We start from the raw sequence: 22,625 nt of genomic DNA on the forward strand, positions 1-22,625 counted from the left end.
GCGTGTGACAGGCGGGAGACCAGCGATCAGCGAGCTGGTAAAAAGGTAAACAGCGGGTTTCTAAGCGCCGCGCGGCGCTTAGAAACCTGATGTGTACGTTAGAGACCAGCGCGCTGGTGCAGGAAGCTGGTAACCAAGGTACACATCGGGTTTCTAAGTGCCGCACGGCACTTAGAAACCCGATGTTTACCTTGGTTACCAGCTCCCTGCACCAGCACACTGGTCTCTAATGTACACTGCGGGTAACTAAGCGATATGCGTCTCTTGTTACCCGCGTGTTGCTGTCCTGATCGCTGCTGAGATCTGCCTGTTTGGCAGCTCACCAGAAAGGGACCCTGTCAGCAGGATTGTGCACAGTAACCTACAGACAGTGTCAGGTCTGCACAGTTATACTGATTAAAATGATACCTGGGTTGATGAAATCCATCTTGTGGTTGTTGTTTAATCTTTATTTTCAGTTGTGAGTTAATGATATGCTCGTGGGCTTCTGACTGGTCACTGATACCTCACTGCCCCCTAGTTTACACAATGAATAATATATATATAATCTTGCTAGAGGAAAAAATTGCCTCTTCTAAAATGGCACTGCCAGCACAGTAGCATCTATCGCTGATAGCTGCCAGCGCCATTTTCAAACTGATTTTTTCAACCAAGGTATCATTTTATTCAGTATAACGGCGCCAACCTGATACTGCCCGCAGGTTACTGTGCACAATCCTGATGACATTGTATCCTGGATACAATTTACCTTTCCATAAGAAAGAATCAGGAATGCTGAAGTTCAAGATACCCAATTCTTCTAATGAATCCGCTGATTTAAGCAGAATTAACCAACCATCTGATATGTAACCCAGATGGCAGATTTCAGGGAACAGTTTCAACACCCCCATACCTTGTGTACAGCAGACAATGAGAATACATAGGTACCCTAAGATTTTTTTTTGGAAAATTGTGGCAAACAAATGGCAATGACCACAAGATGTCATCAAATACAAATGAATAATAATAATAATAATAATATTAATAATAATAATAAACAACAACAAATATTGGTCACCCAAATCAAGTTCACAATTCAGTATTGCTGCATTCATTCTTTCTAAACAATTTGAAAAAGATGGAAACATTTCTAAAACAAAAACAAGAAACCCCAGAGCAGACATGTCAGCGGGTTAATATTTAGAGCATCCTGTAGTTTATCAATGGACTCTAAGTTAAAATAAATCATCTCTCCTTGCAGGGAAAAATGTGATGACTAAAGATATGCACATCTTCACACAGAATTTTTTTTATTGTTTATTTGCTTCTTAAATGTAAAGTTAAACAGCTTCATGAATAGTCTTAACTAACTGAACAGCCTGGCTTTGCCCGAGCATAGTAACTAATTGTGGGTCCTGCTCTGTCCCTTAACAGCCCCGCTCTCCACCCGCCGTCCCATTCTATCCCTCCGCAGCCCTGGTCTCAATCTGTGTCCCGTACTTTCCCTCTGCAACCCAGCTCTCCAGCTTCCAGTGGGTGTGGCTATGTGGAGTAGGCGTGGTTTGATACACACATGCACACATACATATATACATACACTCAGCTTTATATGTATAGATTAAAAAAAATCTGGCATTTTGATGCTGCAGAGTGTCTGTAAGTCTTTTATCTAGACAAGTGCTTTAGCAAATGTGATATGTAGCCTTAGGGTAAGCAGGAGGGAGGGTGTGTTCACAATTCAAGAATGGAAAGGGGATAAAGTATGTACTGTCTCAGGGAGGGCAGAGAAATTAGGCTACAAATAAGGTATAAAGAACATGAAGTAGAAATAAGTGCAGGGCACAATATGTGATGATTCATGGAAGTGAAAAAAGCAGTAACATAAATACACACAGAACTCACATCCAGCTTATATTACTGGGAGAGACATTCAAAACGGATAAATCTGAAACTTTGAACAGGTTGCAAACAGCATATCAAGGGATCTGACAATGAAAGAATGAAGAATGCAGAAAAAAAACTAACTAAAAGGTAACCAAAACATAAGTAAAATTTTTTTTAATTTTTCATGTCTTTAAATTCCTTGCATGTGTTTCAGAAAAGAATAAATATTTATCATTATTACCAGGGCAGAATAAAACAACGTGGAGCATTATTATTTATTTATTTTTTTTACTAACAGTATACTCTACAAAAGCTACAATGCATTAGCAATAAAAATGTATCATTTATGATATTTTGATGCTCTTGCATATACTTTTTAAAAGAGATTTTAAAGAAAATAGATGGCCTCGCCCTTACTGGAGTGCCATAGCTTCTTCATTTAGCTATTGAGTCAGATCCTAAGGATGGCTGTCAATATAACAGTTTCATAACAAAAATGTAAGTCCACCACTGAGATCTGTGATATTCTGGCTAAATGTACCCACATTTTAATCCTAGCTCAAGATCGAAGTTTTAAAATCAATTTTGAAATAATCCTTCTGTGAACAGAGTTACCAGAATACGGTTTCCTTCCAGTTACCCTCCAATGCTGCTGGAGAACATTTGTGCACGAGCAGCAGAAAAGTAAACTGCAATGAATCACAATCACATAGAGCCTAAGTTCTGCCCTTCTGACGTGTGTGCAAGTAACAATCGTAAGTACAGGAACAGTATGTGACCCAATGCCTTTTCTAGGAAATAGCATTCATAAAAAAAAAAGGTTTTCTGAGGAGCAGATGTCTGGGATGGCAGCTCCTATATACAGAGAGGACGTTGTATAATGGGATAGGAGACAGTACTACAAATATACACTGTATATTATAGAAGCAAAAATCTAAGATGAAGTCGCAGATAAGTACACGACCCCTATATGCCTACCCCTGTATAACTAACAAATCTGATAATCCCAGGAGGGTAGGGAATGATTGCTCCCTGTCATTGCCCTACAGGCGCAGTTAATGGCAGTCTGTGCCAATCCCGGACGTAATGATAAGCCGTTACCATGAATGGATACATATTTCTAAACAGTTCATTTATGAAAACTGACAGTTCAGTAATGGAGGGATGCAGCTATTAACCAATGGACAGATGTATGATAACGGAGCTAAAATGGAGGGATCCAGCTATTAACCAATGGACAGATTTGTGATGACAGATCAGTAAGGGAGGGATCCAGCAATTAACCAATGGACAGATGTATGATGACAGATCAGTAAGGGAGGTATCCAGCTAGTAACCAATGGACAGATGTATGATGACAGATCAGTAAGGGAGGTATCCAGCTAGTAACCAATGGACAGATGTATGATGACAGATCAGTAAGGGAGGGATCCAGCAATTAACCAATGGACAGATGTATGATGACAGATCAGTAAGGGAGGGATCCAGCTAGTAAACAATGGACAGATGTATGATGACAGATCAGTAAGGGAGGGATCCAGCTAGTAAACAATGGACAGATGTATGATGACAGATCAGTAAGGGAGGGATCCAGCTAGTAAACAATGGACAGATGTATGATGACAGATCAGTAAGGGAGGGATCCAGCTAGTAAACAATGGACAGATGTATGATGACAGATCAGTAAGGGAGGGATCCAGCTAGTAAACAATGGACAGATGTATGATGACAGATCAGTAAGGGAGGGATCCAGCAATTAACCAATGGACAGATGTATGATGACAGATCAGTAAGGGAGGGATCCAGCTAGTAAACAATGGACAAATCTATGATGACAGATCAGTAAGGGAGGGATCCAGCTAGTAAACAATGGACAAATCTATGATGACAGATCAGTAAGGGAGGGATCCAGCTAGTAAACAATGGACAGATCTATGATGACAGATCAGTAAGTAAGGGATCCAGCTATTAACCAATGGACAGATGTATGATGACAGATCAGTAAGGAAGGGATCCAGCTATTAACCAATGAACAGATGTATGATAATGGATCGAAAATGGAAGGATCCAGCAATTAACCAATAGACAGATGTATGATGACAGATCAGTAAGGGAGGGATCCAGCTAGTAACCAATGGACAGATGTATGATGACAGATCAGTAAGGGAGGGATCCAACTAGTAAACAATGGACAGATGTATGATGACAGATCAGTAAGGGAGGGATCCAGCTAGTAAACAATGGACAGATCTATGATGACAGATCAGTAAGGGAGGGATCCAGCTAGTAAACAATGGACAGATCTATGATGACAGATCAGTAAGGGAGGGATCCAGCTATTAACCAATGAACAGATGTATGATAATGGTTCGAAAATGGAAGGATCCAGCTATTAACCAATAGACAGATGTATGATGACAGATCAGTAATGGAGCGATCCAGCTAGTAACCAATGGACAGATGTATGATTACAAATCAGTAAGGGAGGGATCCAGATATTAACAAAAACATGGATATATGATGATGGACCAGTAATGGAGGGATCCAGCTAGTAACCAATGACAGATGACTGGTCATTATTTTCGGGCCAGAGTCCTGGACACAGTCAGTCTATGTGAATATATCATTCATAGAACTATATATAAACGGCCACGTCCCAGCTGAGCCCAGTACAGACCTGTGGGGACTGGTGGCCTCACTACTCACCAGCACGGTATTGGAAGCCCACTGGTACGGGAGAGTGGTCCGCAAGCTCCAGCCGGACGACAACCAGTGAAACACTCATATGTTTGGGCAGCAGGAGACACACACTAACGGGCGGTGTCACTTCGACAAGAGCCGGGACCGGCAGAAGGAGAAGCACCGGCAGTACAATAACTCCCAGACGTTGTCAATAAATCCGCACTTCCGGGTACTCTAACCAAGTGATCACAGCTCTGGCATTTCATTGGTCTAGTACAATCGCTAGTTAAATCTCCGGAGCCTAAATTTAGTGAGGGAACGTGCGCTATATCGGCTTATGGCTTGTGCAGTGATGTGTTCGGAGTTATTAACGCCATGGTTTGATTATTCCATGAGTATGATTTGTATCAACACAAGCGAATTAGACTCCAATGCTGTATAGAGAATAAGAAGTATAGGTGGCTGACGAGTCCGGATACTGTGGGCTCCAGGAAAATGGCAGCCACAGTTTACCATCTAGTGTTCGGAGCGCATCTTTTATCAGCCAATCACAGCAGGGGCTGGGGTCACGTGCTCTTTAGTCGCTGTGTGTCCTCTCTGGGGTAAGCTGGAGTTTATACTGGAAGGAGCAGGGACATTGCGTGGATCGCTCCACAGTCACCCGTGTCCTTGTTACTGCACGTGGGGGCCGTGTATCCCACCTCTGGTCTCCTTCCTTGCTGCTAGCGCGCCCTTATGGGCAGGGTCGCCCTCCACCAGTCTGCCTCCCATTTAGTTATTATGAAATCTAATGGAACCCTTTCATTAAGGCTGTGTGCACACGTTGCGGATTCTGCTGCGGAGTTTTCCGCCCGGATTTGTTTCTGCAGGTCTTATCTGCGGTTTGAAGTGAAATGCTGAGGATTTAAAACCGCAGCAAATCCGCGCGGAAAATTCTGCAACGTGTGCACTGCATTTTTTGATTTACATAGGTTCTAATGGTACTGTAAACCGCAACAGAAACTGCTGCGGATCCGCAACGTGTGCACACACCCTAATGTGATTTTAAGGGCTCGTTTACACGTAGAAAAACCGCAGCAGAAAAGTCAAAGTGTTTTACAGTAGCAGCAAAGTGTGAAATTGTAAGGCTGTGTGCACACGCTGCGGATTCCGCTGCGTTTCCGCAGCGGTTTTGGCCGCTGCGGACACGCAGCAGTTTTAGCTGTGGTGTACAGTACCATTCATTTGAATGGGAAAACAAAAAACGCTGTGACGACGCTGCGGGAAAAAACCGCGCGGATTTGCTGCGGTTTTGAATCCGCAGAGAGAATTGCATGTCAATTCTTTCTGCGGAAACCGCTGCGGGTTCCTATCTCCACCATTGTGGAGATAGTGAATCCGCAGGACCAAACCGCAGGCAAAACCGCAGATAATCCGCAGGTCTTTGGACCTGCGGATTATCTGCGGTTTTTGCAAAATCCGTGCGGATTAATCCGCAGCGGAATCCGCAGCGTGTGAACGTGGCCTTAGGGTATGTGCACACGCTGCGGATTCTGCGTTTCCAGCTCTGCAGAAACGCAGCAGATTTTGCTGCGTTGTACAGTACCTTTATTTCCTATGGAAATAAAAAAAAGCTGTGCACACGCTGCGTTTTTTTCCGCGCGGTTTTGCTGCGGTTTACAATCCGCAGCATGTCAATTGTTTGGTGCAGAAACGCTGCGGTTTTACACCTCATCCATTATGAGGTGTAAAACCGCAGGGCAAAACCGCAGAAAAAACGCAGATAATCCGCAGATAAACCGCAGAAAAACCGCAGCACTTTGTCCTGCGGATTTCCTGCGGTTTTCTCTACAAAATCCGCAGAGACTAAAAACTACGTGTGCACATACCCTAAACGATTCTATTTCACTAAGGAGCAGACTCATCGTTGCATTCACTCCTGTGTTTTTTTGTAATGCTTCTTGGTATTTCAGCTTTTGAGCTCCCCTGGAATGATTCCATGTGACACCAGGTTGTTTTTTTTTGCAGAAGGGGCAACTTTTTATGCTAAAATGTAAGAGAAAAATAACCATTTTTGGACTTTGCGAAAAATTCTAAAACCGTATGCACCATTCTGATGAATTTGGCACACGAGCCTGATAAAAAGTCTAAAATTGCATTTTGCATATTTACAACGTTTATTTCGCTCACTTATATAGCACCAATGATTCCGCAGCACTTTACAGACATTATCATCTCTGTCCCCGATGGGGCTCACAATCTAAATTCTCTATCAGTATGTGTTTGGAATGTGGGGGGAAACCGGAGAACCTGTAGAAAACCCACACAAACACGGGGAGAACATATAAACTCCTTGCAGATGTTGTCCTAGGTGGGATTTGTGCCCGGGACCCCAGCGCTGCATGGCTGCAGTGCTGCCCACCTACACAACTAGAAAATACACATAAAAAAACTGCAATAAACAGAATTGCTATGGTATATTTTGTTGCAGACATCTGTGAAAAATATGCAGAAAAAAATGCAGCATTTCTGCCCATGGGAACGTGGCCTTATGGTATCTTTACATGCAGTGTACTTGCAATGTGGGTTTCTGATGCATTTTTGGTTTGAGTAGTGCGAAAATTAACGATTGACAGAGCTGAAGGTAAAAAAACATCCAAATGAGATCTTAAAGGGGTTCTCCAGGACTTTATCATTGATGGCCGGTCCTAGGTCATCAATGTCTGATTGGTGGGGGTGTAACACCCGGCCCCCATGCTGATCAGCTTATCCAGGCGGAACAGCTCGCTCAACAGAATAGTGGCTGGGTGCTGCATACCCACTTCCTATTGATTTGAATAGTTGGTGGATGTGTAGTATCCGATTGCAGCCACGATTCCATCGACGTAGCTATGCAGCTCCGTAACTGAGCAGTTCCGGCCTCTGCCGATGACTGGAAAAGCTGATCAGTGTCGTTGTTAGGTGTCTCCTATCATAAGGGTTTGCCATCAGTGTTAAAGTCCCAGACAACCCCTTAAACACTCTGTGGCCGTGAACATCCAATTTACTTGAACTGCAGTTTCTAGGAGGAATAACAGAAGAACAACACAGAGTAGCACATTATGCAGTACTGGGGCCCTGAGCTCAAATCTAGCCAAGGAGAGAGCATGTCAGCCATGAGGAACTGATGCAGAGTATTGGAAAATGGTATAACTTTTACACAATTAATAACTTTTATTTCCTACTATCTAAAAAGTAATAAAATCAGATATCTTGCAATTTTCACACTAAGAAATAGGCCTAATAGTAGGATTCTACTCTCTGTTCTTATAATCAGCTGCATAGATTTAAGCAACAGAATGGCTCTGATCTTATTGACTTAGAATCAAGTATTTTATGGGCATGCTCTGATCTGTGCAAAGGTTATTATGGGGAGCATGGGAGCTGTGACATCACTTATTGTGAATGATGGATCCATATGTTATCTATCATATATAGAGGCATAACCTTTTATTGTAGTGCAGTGTCTGATGTTGATGTGAATGTTGGAAAGAGTTTGCTCCGAATGTCAGCATAGCGTGATCTAATTCTCTTGGATGAGGAGAATATGGAGAACAAAATTCCTCCATCTTTTCCATTCTGTGAGTCTTTGTAAATCGGACTGCACTCAGATGTTGTCCAAGTGCAGTCCCACATTTTCCATGCACCCATAGCCATAGACTTTAATGGGGGAGTCTCCTCCGTTTCAGAGTGAAATCGCAGCATGCTGCAATATTTTTTCATTGTCAGATTCTGTCAACAAATCGATCATCAGCACTGCACTATTGAATAACATTGTCCGAGTGCCATCCAATCAAAAAAAAATCAGCACTCGCCCGATGTTACCGTGGTGTGAGCGAACCCTTAGGGTGCAAACACAGTTGAAAGCTGTAATGCCACTGACTTCCTTGGACATCTCAGATCTGGGAATGCCCCACTGGATGGTATTCCGGTAGTTATTGTGCACCTGTCCCATTAATTACAATTAGACATGTGCACAAGACCATATTATGATTTTGTGAACAACTCTATAACTGTTTCACTATAACATTATTTCTTTTTATTTGTAGGTAGCCATGCTTATTACTAGAGTTTTACAACCTTCATACTTCAACCCTTCCAAAGTTTCTTCAGTTTGGAAACTACGCTTATTTCAGTGGGACTCAATAAGATGGGGCCATGCTGCGTGTGGATACAAGGCAGTAGTTTTTGATATGGGAGGAGTCCTACTTCCATCACCCTACAGTTTGGCTAAAGGTAGGAACACATGGTATGAGGAGATGATAAATGTTATTATTTTTGTGTTGTACATGTGAGGTCTTGAATGTGTTTCTAAAGGTAGACAAACTCTACATTGGTGTCCCGATGTATAAAGTTCCATATGCACAAAAATATCAAATACTATGCAAGAAATGTGCAGCACTCAATAAGGCAGAATACAAAAAAGTCACATTTTATTGATGCATAATTAAAAAAAAAAAGTATAACAACAAAAAATGCCAGAACTGGCTAATGTTGTTAAAATAGTACCAATGATATGTAAAGTTACGCAGATCAGGCAGCCATGAGGTACCATGAGTACGGTCCATAACATTTGGCACAATAAGGGTAATTATAAACCAATACAGTCTTTTTACATTAGAGATGGGCACCCAAAGAGACTCAAAAGCCCAGGGTTTACAATACATAAGAAAATATAATGAGTATAGTAAGAGAATAATGAAAGATAGGAGATCAAGTTTGTACAAAAGTGGTAATAGCATATGCTAAGCCAGAAAACACAAGCTTATCATTTGAGTGGCCTTGACAAACTGTGAGTATAATTCCCTGACAAAGCTTAATGCGAAACGTGCTTCAGGTGCATTTTTCTAGGTGATCATGTACTATTACCACTGTGCATGAACTTTGTGCCATTTAGATATTTTACGTTTCTTCAGGGTCCCTCCTGATCAGTGACATATATGCTAAGTCATTGGAACCAACAAATTCCTTGAAGTAAAACTTGTGCTACTGCACACGTGTCTAATGGTTGTGGCTTGTTTCCCACATACAAAAAGCAATGTTTTCCCAGTAGCTGGAGCAAATGTTTTTTTTTCTTCTCTATACAGATTGGGAAATCCGGAACAATGTGCCGCCTGGCACTATAAGAGAAGCCATTCTGACTGGTGGAGTTGGAGGGCCCTGGATGAAGTACATGAGGGGAGAGTTGTCTGCACAGGGCTTTGTACAAGAATTTGGAAACCAGTGCTCAAATATTGTGAGTTTTATACTTAGCTCTGTTTTCTCATACACAATTAAAGGGTTATTCCTATCTTCGTTAACACTTAATATTGCAAAGTGCTTGTAAAAACAAGTAACTGTGCAATTTACTTTCTATTAAGAACAGAGGTATTTTAATGTGATTGCTTACTGTTTGTTGGCCAGGTTACCAGCCTCTTCTGCAGACTAACAGTGGTGGCCGAACATGAGCACTGCCTGTATTTTTATAGCACTTATTGGCTCTGCTCTGAAGTTTGCTGGATCGCTGCAGCTCTCAATCTGGACAGCTACTAAAGATGCTGATAGAAAGCAGTCTCATGGCAGCATCAGAGAGTGCACAGCTCAGGCCAGTTTGACCAAATATAAAATTAACATGGTCAGTAAACTGTAAAGGGAAAAAAATTAAACCGACAGAATTGCAATTTTTGGCTGCGGCGATGCCACAGAAAAGATACAATAGGAAGCAATTATAATGTTGTATCCACCCCAAAATAGTATCAATGAAAACTTAATTTTGCCTCGTAAAAACCATGCCCTTACAAAGGGCAGAAAAACAGGATTTTTGATAACTCACCATAAAATCTGTTTCTCGAAGCCTTCTTTGGGGAACACAGGAAACCAGGGGTGTATGCTGCTGCCACTAGGTGGCTGATACTATGGATAAAAAAATTAGCCCCTCCCCAGCAGTGTACACCCCACCGACTGACACCAAGATAATCAGTTAGTGAGAATGTAGTGGGAGAAGCAACTTGTAAAGAAGAACGTAGAAGGAAAAACACTAAACCAAACTTTTACAATAGTAAAAAATCAATACTGCTGTCAAGCCTGGGAGGGGGCCGTGTCCCCCCAATAAAGGCTTTGAGAAACAGATTTTACAGTGAGTAACGAAAAATCCTGTTTTCGCTATCGCTTCATTGGGGGACTAAGGAAGCCATGGGATGTACCAAATCAGTTCCTAGGGAGGGAAACAGTATAAACTTCATTCAGGTTGGAGAACTAGCCACTGCCTCTTGGATTTTCCTACCTAGGCTGGCATCTACAAAAGCGTAGGTATGGCTCCCATGGCTGCCACTAGGAATTTCAGGGACCCATACTGGAAAAATTTTTGGGGCCCCCTTGAGACTCCGCCCAGGCTCCACCCAGCCCCGCCTCCACCCCTTAAACTGTCCACAGTCCCACTGCTCTCTCGTGGATAAACTCCGATTGGCTGGCAGCTGTGAACGATTGATGTGCGGGCTGCCGGGCCCGCATGTCAATAGCATTTAGCTAGCTGCCACCCGCAGCGCCGCTAGCCAGGGCCCGGTTTACCTGCAGGTAGGGGCCCGGTGAGCAGAGAGGAGATCGGGCCCGATGCAGGCCCCCTCTGCCCACCGGGCCCCATACGCCAGTAATGCCCTGATGGCTTCTGTAGAACTTGGCGAGCATGTGAATAGAAGACCATGTTGCCGCTTTGCAAAGCTGTAAGGCATATGCCCGATTGCGAACGTCACAGTAGGCTCCCACTGCTCGGGTAGTGTGGACTTTAATTCCAGGGAGAGGCACTCTGTTCTTAACCCGGTACGCTTCCGAGATTCTCGCCCAGATCCAGCGAGCAATTGTAGCCTTTGACGCTGGAAAGCCACTTCGAGAGCCCTCAGGGTTTACAAAGAGAGGATCTGTTGTTTGGAAAGGGGCTGTCTTAAAGAGGTAGAAGCGCATCGCCCTGACCATGTACAACCTTTTCAGTGAACATTCCAAAGGATGAACTGGAGATGGACAGAAAGAGGGGAGGAAGATGTCCTCATTAAAATGAAGGGTGGAGACTACCTTGGGAAGAAAGGAAGGAATAGGCCACAAAATCTTTCTAATCCTGATGAAGAGTAAGGAAGAGTGAGCGACATGAAAGAGCTGTCAGCTCTGAAACCCACCTGATGGAAGTGATGGCCACAAGAAAACCCACCTTGTAAGATAGAAATGGAAGAGAGACTCCTTTGAGCGTCTCAAAGGGGGGGGGGGACTCCTGAGAGCCCCCAGAACCAGGTTGAGGTCCCAGGAATCTGCTGGAGGACGATACAGAGGCATTGCATGAGACACTCCTTGAAGAAAGGCTCTGACCTGAGAACATGAGGCTAAATTCTTTTGGAAAAGAATGGACAATGCGGAGACTTTGCCCTTCAGCGAGCTGAGAGCTAGGTCTACATCAAACCTTGGTTGGAGAAAGAACAGAAGGGAGAGAGATAACCACTGGTGCGGTGTGATAGAGTAAAGGTGATGTCGGATTCCAAGCTTGATTCATCGTGTGAATCACTTGTTCTGAGAACAACAGCCCCAAGCCACGCCATCAAATCGAGCGACGGAGAATTCTGGTGGAAGATGGGTGCCTGAGAGAGCAGAAGCAGAAGATACCACCCCTCTAACCCCTGCATCCTCGACAGAGGCGAGCCAAGCGTCCCTGAAGGACAGTAGACTGCCGGTCACCTTGGGAAAGACCCTGGGTGGCAGAGAAGAGTCATGCCGGGGAGAATCTACTAGGCCTGCTTCTGGAGGATCTGCCTTTGCGCCTTGTGAGGACGCCAGGATGGTGTTGGTTTGAAGGAAGGCCTTCTGTTTTCCTGTTATGCCTGCACCTCCTCCAGCAGGAAGTGTCTTCTGCAAATGACAAATGGCGAAACGGACAAAAGGGACAAAATCTTTGTTTAGGGCTCTCTGGTGAGGACCCCTTCAAATTCCTTATGGGGAGCAAACACAAGGAGTTGGTCTTTTCCGTCTGAAGGACACTGCCTGTTCTACAGGCTCCGTAGGAGAATCCTTGATATTAAGGGTCAGGTTGACTACCACAATAAGACTCTCAACCATGTGTCTCATATTAGAGGCCTGGTCAGAGTTCAGGTCTGAGTTGGCTTCGAAACACGAATCCCCTTCCTCTGGTGTGTTTGGGGAGGATCACTGAGAAAAGGCCGCTGACCTTGAGGGGACTGGGAGCAAGTGGGGGATCTGGAACGACTCTCTTGCCTAGCCCTCTTACAGCCATTGCTTGTAACCATGAAAGGAGGAAAGGATAGGTCATGGGATTAGCCGGCAGCAGCTGGAGGAGGGATAGAGAACCTATCCAGCACGGCCAACAAGATCTGAAACACCTTGGTAAGATCCTCAACGGATTGAGACAGACAAGTCACCCATGCTGGGATAAGGGGGCCACTCTCCCCGGAAGCGATGGAGGATTCCTGGGTAGTAAGGACAAAAGGAATGCTACCATCCTGACAGAGGGAAGAAGACTGACCTGCAGGGAGTCTGCCCTTGCAAGAAGAGCAAACAAAGTGCTTGACAAGAGTAGTAGAGGTCAGAGGGCGGCAGTGCTCTCCTTTTTAGAATTAAGGTACCGTTACATTTAGCGATGCACCAGCGATCCCGACAACGATACGACCCGGTCAGGATCACTGGTGCATCGCTAAATGGTCGCTAGTGAGATGCCAAACAGGCAGATCTCACCAGCGACGCAGCAGCGGTCGTCGGTCGTTACTTACCTATCACACACAGCTCTGCTAACGTTTTCCGCCCGCGTCCATGCGTCGCTCGTCAGCGCCAGCAGGAAGCCGGAGATGAGAAATGGACCAGGATGATCACGCCTGATCAGAGATATCCAGCGGGGGGGGCCGGGTGACAGGTACGTGTCACATGTAGCGAGATCGCTAGCGATATCGCTGTTGCGTCACAAACTCTGTGACGCTTTAGCGATATCACTAGCGATCTCGCTATGTGTGAAGGGGGCTTTAGACATGACAGCAGATAGGCAGATTCATTAACTAATACCAGAGGTTAGGGGACATAAAAAAAGGAGAATTGAAGGAGTGTGTCCGTCTGCCGAGCAGAGCTTACCTAAAGGAGTGGTGGGGACCTGGAGAACTGAACCAGGGCTTAGCAGTGATGAGGGATCAAAAAGGCTAACTAAAGGACCTCCTGGTACTGGATGTCTGGATGCTGGAAAAGGGGCGCGCAGTTTCCTACACCACTGAGGGAGGAGAGGACGTGTCCGCGCCGAGCAGAGAAAAGCCCAAGTTATTTCTTGGTCCGACACTGCAGAGCAATGATCTGTCTCCCATCCCAGGTTGGTGCGGCAGGTTTGGTGGTTTGGGGGCTCCGCCGACATTTTGTGAAAGCCTGGAGCCCTTGCACTTTGCTGCAATGCGGTGGCCTCTGGGTAAAATGGCTGCCGGAGGTGGCACACGTGCACATTGAGATCTCGGGAGATCAGATTTTGGTACCACAATGGATGTTCGGGGGCTCTGGGATTTCACAAAATGTCCACGTAGCCCCCTCACCAACAAGCACCGCTGAACCAGCCACACCAGTCAGATCATCACCGTACCCCTGAACACCCCCTGTGACCTCACAGCACTGCTGATTTCACCCCCTCCCAACCCACCCCACCACCAGTAAGCTGAATTTGGACTGTAAGACGGACCCCCATTTGACACACATTTGTCTTGTGGTCCGCTGCTTCTTATAGTTCGAAAAATGCGGTATATTTATATTTAGGCTTTCCATTGGGGGTTCCATTATCAAAACAGAAGCCCAACAGGCTCCATTATAATTCTAATGGAGGATACGGTCCGTTTGCACAACTGTGGACATAATGTAATTTACTTTATCAAAGGGAATCTGTCATCAGGTTTTTGCCACCTAATCTGAAAGCAGCATAATGTAGAGACAGAGATGTCAGTTACTGGGCTGCTTGATGTAATTTTGACAAAATCACTGTTTTATCAGCAGGAGATTATCACTAGTAAACCTGCTGCCATGTAGTCCCCCATGTTCATGAGCTTTATATAACCCCACACTGTTCACTGATTGGCAGCTTTCTGCCTATGCATAGGAAAGCTGCCAGTCAGTGGTGTGGGAAGTGTTATACAGAGCTCAGCATTCAGAGAACTGCTAGATCTGCAGCAGGTAAGACGGTGATTTTATAAAAATGACAGCAAACAGCTCAGTACGTGACACATCACTGGAATCTGGGTCTCTGCCCCTACATCCTGCTTCTCTCAGATGGGGCAGCCTCTTTAAGGTCCATTTATTTATCTTATCTGAATTTTACCTTTGAAATTTGAAGACAGGACAAAGAGTTCCAGTTCACAGTTTCCTCAGTGACCTCACCAGTAAAGAGATGGCTAAGCAGCTGCCAGAAATGACTGAGGCCATTCAGTGCATTAAAGCCGAAGGACTCAAAACTGCAGTTCTGAGCAACAACTTCTTTGTGCACAGCGGAGAAAGTTTTCTTCCAATAGACCGCTCACAGTTCAATGTGGTAAGCAGACATCGGTGCTATAAAGTCAGTAGTATGCATCATATCTTCATCCTTATTAGCAACAAATTACCATTATTTTGGGTGAACTTCAAAATATTTTTGTGCATGTTTTTATATTATATACCGTACATATTATTGTAATTGGGGTCATTTAATTCTCCTAAGTCTTTATTTTTCTAGATCATCGAGTCTTGCATTGAAGGTATATGTAAGCCAGACCCTCGGATCTACCAGTTGTGTGTGGAACGTCTTGGTGTTCAGCCTACAGAGACCATTTTTCTTGATGACATAGGACAGAATTTGAAAGCTGCAGCCCAGCTGGGCTTACATACAATAAAGGTAGGTGGCTGTACAAGGGGATCATAGGCAAAGGTGGGCTTGTAGCAAAACTTGAAAATAAATTTCTTACCATAGAGGCAAAAGGACATTTAACATCTAGGGTGTCTGTCCACATGGGGTGCACTTTGGTTGTGCTGGGTAGCCCTCCTAATCTAACAATATGGACCTCACTAATGGGCTGTAAACCAGACACTGTGTACAATCTGTGTGTGACCAGCGCCCTATACAAACCATTTTTGCATGCGGTTTTAATTCATCATCCCCTCCATGAGTTGGTCGGTTGTGAGTGCTTGTCTCATCAGTGTTTTACACCTGTGTTGCTTCCATCTTTATTATATGGGTTTGCTGCATCCTGCATTAGTTCTGTGACCTTGGCAGGTAAATTCTGTTGCCCTTTTTGGCTGTGTTAAACCTGAAATTTTGGGGGAAATTTTAATTACCTTTTTTTGTGGCCTTGCTTTGAATATTAGTGTAGGGACTCGCACGTATGAGGACCCTTGACGCGGGTTGTAAACTTGAGGATTTTGTCCAATATATGGACCAGTACCTCATGTTTATTACATTAATTTTGGGTGAATGTCAGACACAGTGGAGAGAATTAATGACATCTTGTGTTTCATACACCAGTGTAAAGTGCAATGGTGCCACCTGCTCCTGATTTATTAAGAAGTGTCTGGCTATTGATAATCTGGAACATTTCTGGCTATTCATGCACCAGAAGTCAAATCTGTACCAACTACAGTAATTTTGTCAAGTGGTGACCCCCTCCCTTCAGCGGAAATTTGCAATTCTCGGACACAGTCTTTAAAGGGGTTGTCAAGTCTACCGTCACTTTATGTGACTGCAGAAATGTGAATCCTCACATCGCACATACTGCGAGGATTCTCCGGCAGCGGGAGTGGGCATGTTTTCGATTTGCATATTCCGACTAAATTGTGTCCAGCCTTGCCTCAATACATTTGCACTGAGCAAGGTTGCGTATATCTAGTCAGCACTCATGTATGCAAATCGCATACTTGTGCTCACACTCCCACCCCTTCTGATGCCGACATCGGAGAATGCGCATAGTACACACAATGTCAGGATTCATAGGTCTACAGTCACATGGAGTGACTGCAGACTTGTAGCCTAAAGCAGAACACCCCCTTTATAAGCCCTTCAATTATACTGCTGGTACAGTGTGTTGTATATTGTGATCTCTTGGCACCAGCTGCTTCTGCCCTCTAGCAGTACCCCAAGCTAAGTACCACTTAAAAGTCTACTACTATTGTGCCAGCTGCAGTATATACTGCCTCTGTGTGGGTATAATTTGTGTTAATAGGTGCATGATTCTACTATTGTGCCAGCAGTATATATTACCTCTACATTAATCCTGTTACCCATGTTATGCCTCTATCGCACACCGGGCTCATGATATAGCTATCTATACCGACAAAATATTGTGCTGGGTTTGCACTTTTGTTGCACTTTAATTTACCCTTTGCTCCCTATTTGGGAACTTGGAGCACAGATTTTAGGTTCTTTTCACACCAGTCGTCCCTACCATGTATTTATAATGTATATTCTATTGATTGCTTATGTATTATCTCCTAGACAGATGGATTAGACTTCAACACTATAGTGTTGTGGTGTGAAATAGTGTCATGGCCATTTGTGTCTTTTAAATGTCTTGTTTTATTAGCTTGTGTTTCAATAAATATTTATTACATTTAGGTGATCCTTTTCATTGCATACTTTCTTTCTTTGTTTTTGATTCTCATTCTGTATGTGACATGTAGATGATGATCTTTATAAAGCGCCAACATATTCAGCAGCGCTTTACAGTTTAACAGTTTCAAAACACAAGTCATAAGTAACAATGTTAACAATACAATAATTAAAGCAAAATAAGACGACCTTGCTCATGAGAGCTTGCAATCTACAATGAGGTGGGTGAGATACAAAGTACAGGTGTGTATTTACAATGATGGTCCAGCCATCTTGAGGGAGTGGGGGATAGATGGGGATAGTGAATGGGCTACACACGCACACTTTCACATAAAATTACTTTGATTAGTGAACGTGATAGGCCGCTGTGAACAAATGTGTTTTGAGGGAGCATCTAAAACTATGCAAATTGTGGATAGTTCTAATTTCTTGAGGTAGAGCATTCCTGAGGATTGGCGCAGCGCTGGAGAAGTCTTCAAGTTGGGAGTGGGAGAGGTACGGATTAGTGCAGAGGTTAGTCTAAAGTCGTTTGCAGAGTGCTGCGGTCGTTTAGGCCGATAGACAGAAATGAGGGAGGATATGTAGGGGAGTACTGCACTGTGGAGAGCTTTGAGGGTGAGAACAAGTACTTTGAATTGGATCCTATAATGAATAGGCAGCCAATGTAAGGACTGGCGAAGAGCGGACACATGCAAGTACTGATTAGCCAGATGGATGACCCTGGCTGCTGCATTAAGTATGGACTGGAGAGAGGAAAGTCGAGTAACAGGGAGGCCAATTAATAGAGCGTTGCAGTAGTCCAGGCGGGAGTGGATCAATGCGAAAGTGAGGGGTTTTGTTGTTTCTATGGTGAGAAAATGGCGGATTCTAGAGATTTGTTTTTAGGTGTAAGTGGCAAGATCAGGCAAGAGATTGTATATAGGATGTGAAGGATATATAACCGGTACTCTGAGGGAGAAGGGACGGAAGAGCCTGTTGGTGTGCACCACAAAAGAAGGGAATGAGAGTGATGGAAGTGGGGAGATGACCTGGAAAGTGCATTGTGGGGACAGGAGTATGCCGACACCACCACCAAGTCTGTTTGTGGGTCTCGGGGAATGGGAGAATTGTAAGCCACCATGGGAAATGGCAGCAAGGGAGATGGTGTCAGAATCCTGAATCCAGGTTTCAGTCAGGGCCAACAGATTCAGAGAGTTGTTCAGAAAGTAATTGGGCAGGAAAGAAAGTTTGTTACATACAGACCGTGGATTCCAGGGGGCACAATTAAAAGGAGATGAGGGAGTGCAGGTAATATTAATAAGGTTATTATGGTTTCGATATGAGGTAGGGTAGGGGTTGGGGGATGGTGGACCGGGGTTGGTGGAGATGTCCTCCGAAATCAGTAGGAGTAGGAAGATAAAAAGCAAGTAGTTATTGGAATAGTAAGAATTTTTTTTTTTTCTGCTATGTGTATGGGCAAGATGGACTGAGATTTTTCAGGAAGGTGAGAAGTGCATGGGAGCTGTACATGGGAGAGGGAAGTATAGAGGGGCTGACGTGTATGAGTCGTGATGGAGAAGGGATGGGGCGGTGAATGTAGATGGCAAGGGAACATAGGAGGATAGAAATAAAGCACATGGATAGAAGGGAGTGTGTTGTGAATTCACTTTCTGGCCTACCTCTGGTTACTAGTGAAGGTAGTGGAGCTGGTTATATTGACAGAGGGGTCGCGAATTCTCTTTCTGGGCTCCCTCTGGTGGCTCTTGGAGGTAATGGAGCTGATCTGATTAACTGAGGCTTGCCACCTGATAATGAGGAGGATGATTGGAGATCTGGAGTTTCTGACTGGATTTAAGAAAGCCGGACTCCCTCTGTCCCTGCTGGTGATTTTTTTTCCTGCCTCCTGAGGTCTTAGTTTCCAGCTCAGTCCCTGCATGCTCAGCTAAGTGTTCTTTTGCTACTGTTCACATTTGATCTGGTTTTGATTCTGTTATGATTGGGTCACCGAGGAGGAAAGCAAGACCAAGCTAAGCCACAGAAAACCAGAGAGGTTTGTGACTAAGCGGATTGCAGACCCCTGATCCTATCCACACAACTAGCAGTAGCCATGGAGCGTACTTACGATGATCCTAGTCGCCTCGACACAGCCGGAGAGATAAATAAGCCTAAGGAAAGAAAGGGGAAATCTAAACTACCCCGGAGCAGACCCCAAAGGAATAGATAGCCCCCAAACATATATTGTCGGTGAGACAAGATGAAAACGTAGGTAGGTAAATAGACTGTGCAAACGATGGGGCCCATACTAACTAGACAGGACAGGAAAAGAAAGACACTGTCTGCAATAATGCAAAAAATCCCCAACACGTCTGATAGAAAAATACTGAAGTCGCACGACTTCGCCCACTATATCAGCACTCTGGTATATTCTGAAAGCAGACCAAAAAGAGGCCAATCTAATAAGGGACAAAAACAAACTGTCACAAGCAGTAACATATGGATGGAGATTCAGCACAGCCCCAGCTGGAGCTGGCTGACCGCACAAAACTGGAATAGACAAAGCCAGATCAAATGTGAACAATAGCAAAAGAACACTTAGCTGAGCATGCAGGGACTGAGCTGGAAACTAAGACCTCAGGAGGCAGGAAAAAATCACCAGCAGGGATAGAGGGAGTCGGCTGTCTTAAATCCAGTCAGAAACTCCAGATCTCCAATCGTCGTCCTCATTATCAGGTGGCAAGCCTCTGTTAATCAGATCAGCTCCATTACCTCCAATAACCACCAGAGGGAGCCCAGAAAGAGAACTCGTGACCTCTCTGTCAATATAACCAGCTCCACTACCTTCACTAGTAACCAGAGGTAGGCCAGAAAGCGAATTCACAACAGGAGTGCAAAGTGTGGGTTACCTGACTCCTGCCCTCACTAACTGCCATGGAATAACTGCCTTTTGCTTGATGCTTAGCTAATGCAATGCTTTGCTGAATGTGTGCGACCCCCACACATGCGTGCACCCCTTTAGAATGATTCTAAATTTATACACCACACTACAGGGAAAAGAGAAAGGGATTGTGGGAGCCGGTTAGTTATAAATTGGCAACAGCTGCTCAACACATCCTGGTGTGTAAAAGATGATCAAAGACGCTAGTCCTGATTCCATCTCTGTTATAGCATCTCTCCCAAGATAACATCTACTGTGATTTCTCGTTCGCCTTATTGGGGGACACAGAGACCTTGGGTGTATGCTGCTGCCACTAGGAGGCTGACACTATGCACAAAAAAAGGTTAGCTCCTCCTCCGCAGTGTACACCCCACCGACCGGCAGAGAAGTCCTCAGTTTAGCTTAGTGTCAGTAGGAGGTGGACACGGGTCTTTTATTAGACCCTTATCTACCTCGTCGTGCGTCGTTCCTTTTCAGGTTCTACGGAGGGATACAGAGTGAAAAGTCACATCCGTACTCCCACATGGAGTCTGCAAGTACGGCGTGTACTGCCACCCCGTATCCTTGCAGTTCTCCGTGGCAGGACCAGCCAGACGGACGCCGACACCAAGACGTGCCAGCGACTCCAGGGGTCCTTGTCGCCAGTCTCCCTCCCACTCGCCTACCAGAGCCTGTCGGTTGGATGAGACGCAAGACTTCTTCAGACAGGTAACGGATCATGGATGGGTGAGTATTTTTTTATTTTTTTTATTTATTTACCTGGCTGCCCATTCCCGACGGTCGCCTCTTCAATGGTCACAGGGGAACCCCGATTGTAGGCGCTGCGGTCGCTCGCAGTCGCCACAAGGCTATAGGCAGCTCAATGTTGCTGGGCATCCCCCCCCTTCCCTCCCCCCTTTCTGGGGACAGGGAGCACAGGGTTTTTTCCCATTGGGAGCGGCTTGCGACTGCGGCGTCCCACTTTTTCGGACCTCCGCGCCGACCCCCTGCTGACAGGCGGCCGCCGCAACTAATTTAGGCCCCGGCTTCAGTTCGGGCCTACCGCTGCGTCGCGGCCACGCCCCCCGCCCCTTTCTTCTAAGCGGGCTTCTCTCCCGCTCTTCCCAGGCCCTCCCACCGCCTGTCCTTCACCTGCCCAGCCTGTTATTGGCTAGAGGGCGGTGAATTGTTAACCCTGCGTGGTGCTGTGCCCTCCCTCCTCTCCTGAACGCGCGCTTTTTCTCAGGAAGGCGCCATTTTCCCAGCCTGTTAGCCGGGCACCAGCTCCTCACTGGATAGCATCTTCTCCAGCTGGTTTTTTTCAGGAGGTCTGTCGGCCGGATTTCGCTCTGACCTGCATCCACTGACAGGTCGCAGAGCATCGCTTCTGGGGACACCGGACCGTGAGTAGCTCTGCACTGCAGACTGACCCTTCTCTGCCCTCTGTCCCCCAACCTTCCGGCATTACCTCAGCTTTTCGCTATGTCTAACTCTAAGTCTGATCGTACCCGCTCTACCGCCCCCCCCCCCCCTGCACTTTAGTCAAGTACTTTGCATGTTCTTCGTGCAATCGCAAACTTCCCTCAGGCCAGTCCACTCCCCTCTGCCTGGATTGTAGCAATCCAATTCAGCCTGACGCCGTCCAGGAGCCATCTGCGGCCCCAGGTGAGAGTGAGCCCCCCATGCCTGGCTGGGCCTCCTCGCTATCTCAATCAGTGGCAGACCTCACCAGGGTGTCTCAGTCCCTGGTAGCCGTTCTTGATAAGTTGCCCCTGGACTCTTCAGCAGGGCCAAGCAGGTCCCAAATTGTTCCATCTGAATCAGCCAGCGGTAGTGGCAAAAGACCCAGGCAAGATTCCCAGCCGGAATCCTCTCCTAGTCCCATCTCACCGCATAGCCCTTCTCACCAGCCTCCCTCTCGGGCCTCCTCTCCCGAGTCAGGGGAAGCGCTTTCGGACAGGTCATCTGAGGGGATTTTAGAGCTGGATTCAGACCAGGATGCAAGCATGAAGGTCACAGTGCAGGACCTCATTGCTGCGATCCATCATACCTTCGATATTGCTGACTCCCCTGCGAAATCCTCAGATCAGGAGGTTTCGTTCAGACGGGCAGAAACTCCCTCCAGGGTTTTTCCTTTCCATTCCGAGTTTGGGAAAATTTTTACCAAGGAAAGAGAGGATCCGACCAGACGCTTTCAAAGAGGAAAACGTCTCGGCATACTCTACCCATTTGCTAAGGAGCTCACGGACAACTGGTCGGCCTCTCCCTCGGTCGATCCGCCCGTGTCCAGGCTATCCAATAACACGGTTCTCCCGCTTTCAGGCGTGGCGTCCCTAAAGGATTCTAATGACAGGATTAATGAATCCCTGGCGAAGTCTGCCTTTGAAGCGGCTTCAGCGGCGGTGTGTCCAATCTTTGCTTCATCCTGGGCAGCAAAGGCCATAGCCACGTGGGCAGACGACCTTCGGCAGGGTATCTTAGATAAGGCGCAACCGGAGCATTTGGCCGATCTCGCCAATCAGATCTCCCATGCTGGGGACTATCTTCTCTCCGCTTCCTTGGATGCTGCATCCTGTGCAGTTCAGGCGTCAAGCAACGTTGTTG

General features: G+C 45.6%; 2 protein-coding genes across 6 annotated transcripts in view; one reads left to right on the plus strand and one right to left on the minus strand.

Annotated features, from left to right (window-relative positions):
* The window catches only part of BRAP (BRCA1 associated protein), a 61,710-nt gene extending 56,838 nt beyond the window's left edge, over window positions 1-4,872 (minus strand). The window contains exon 1 of the mRNA XM_073565208.1: window positions 4,570-4,872. Coding sequence (XP_073421309.1) covers window positions 4,570-4,648 — 79 coding nt within the window. The 5' untranslated portion in view covers window positions 4,649-4,872. The remainder of the gene's footprint in view (window positions 1-4,569) is intronic.
* A 115-nt stretch (window positions 4,873-4,987) lies between these two features.
* ACAD10 (acyl-CoA dehydrogenase family member 10) overlaps window positions 4,988-22,625 on the plus strand; it is a 122,223-nt gene continuing 104,585 nt past the window's right edge. For 2 of the 5 annotated variants that reach the window (XM_073565056.1, XM_073565163.1), the window contains exons 1-5: window positions 4,988-5,147; window positions 8,613-8,799; window positions 9,651-9,799; window positions 14,888-15,082; window positions 15,263-15,421. In XM_073565056.1, the coding sequence (XP_073421157.1) occupies window positions 8,619-8,799; window positions 9,651-9,799; window positions 14,888-15,082; window positions 15,263-15,421 (684 nt within the window). In that variant the 5' untranslated portion in view covers window positions 4,988-5,147; window positions 8,613-8,618. Of the gene's footprint in view, window positions 5,148-6,370; window positions 6,578-8,612; window positions 8,800-9,650; window positions 9,800-14,887; window positions 15,083-15,262; window positions 15,422-22,625 lie in introns of those variants that run through there. The other 3 variants (XR_012227960.1, XM_073565127.1, XM_073565080.1) reach the window with 3 other exon arrangements.

This window comes from Dendrobates tinctorius, unplaced genomic scaffold, assembly GCF_039654945.1.
Source record: "Dendrobates tinctorius isolate UK_male_01 unplaced genomic scaffold, ASM3965494v1 ptg000003l, whole genome shotgun sequence".
In the NCBI taxonomy this organism is placed as follows: Eukaryota; Metazoa; Chordata; class Amphibia; order Anura; family Dendrobatidae; genus Dendrobates; species Dendrobates tinctorius.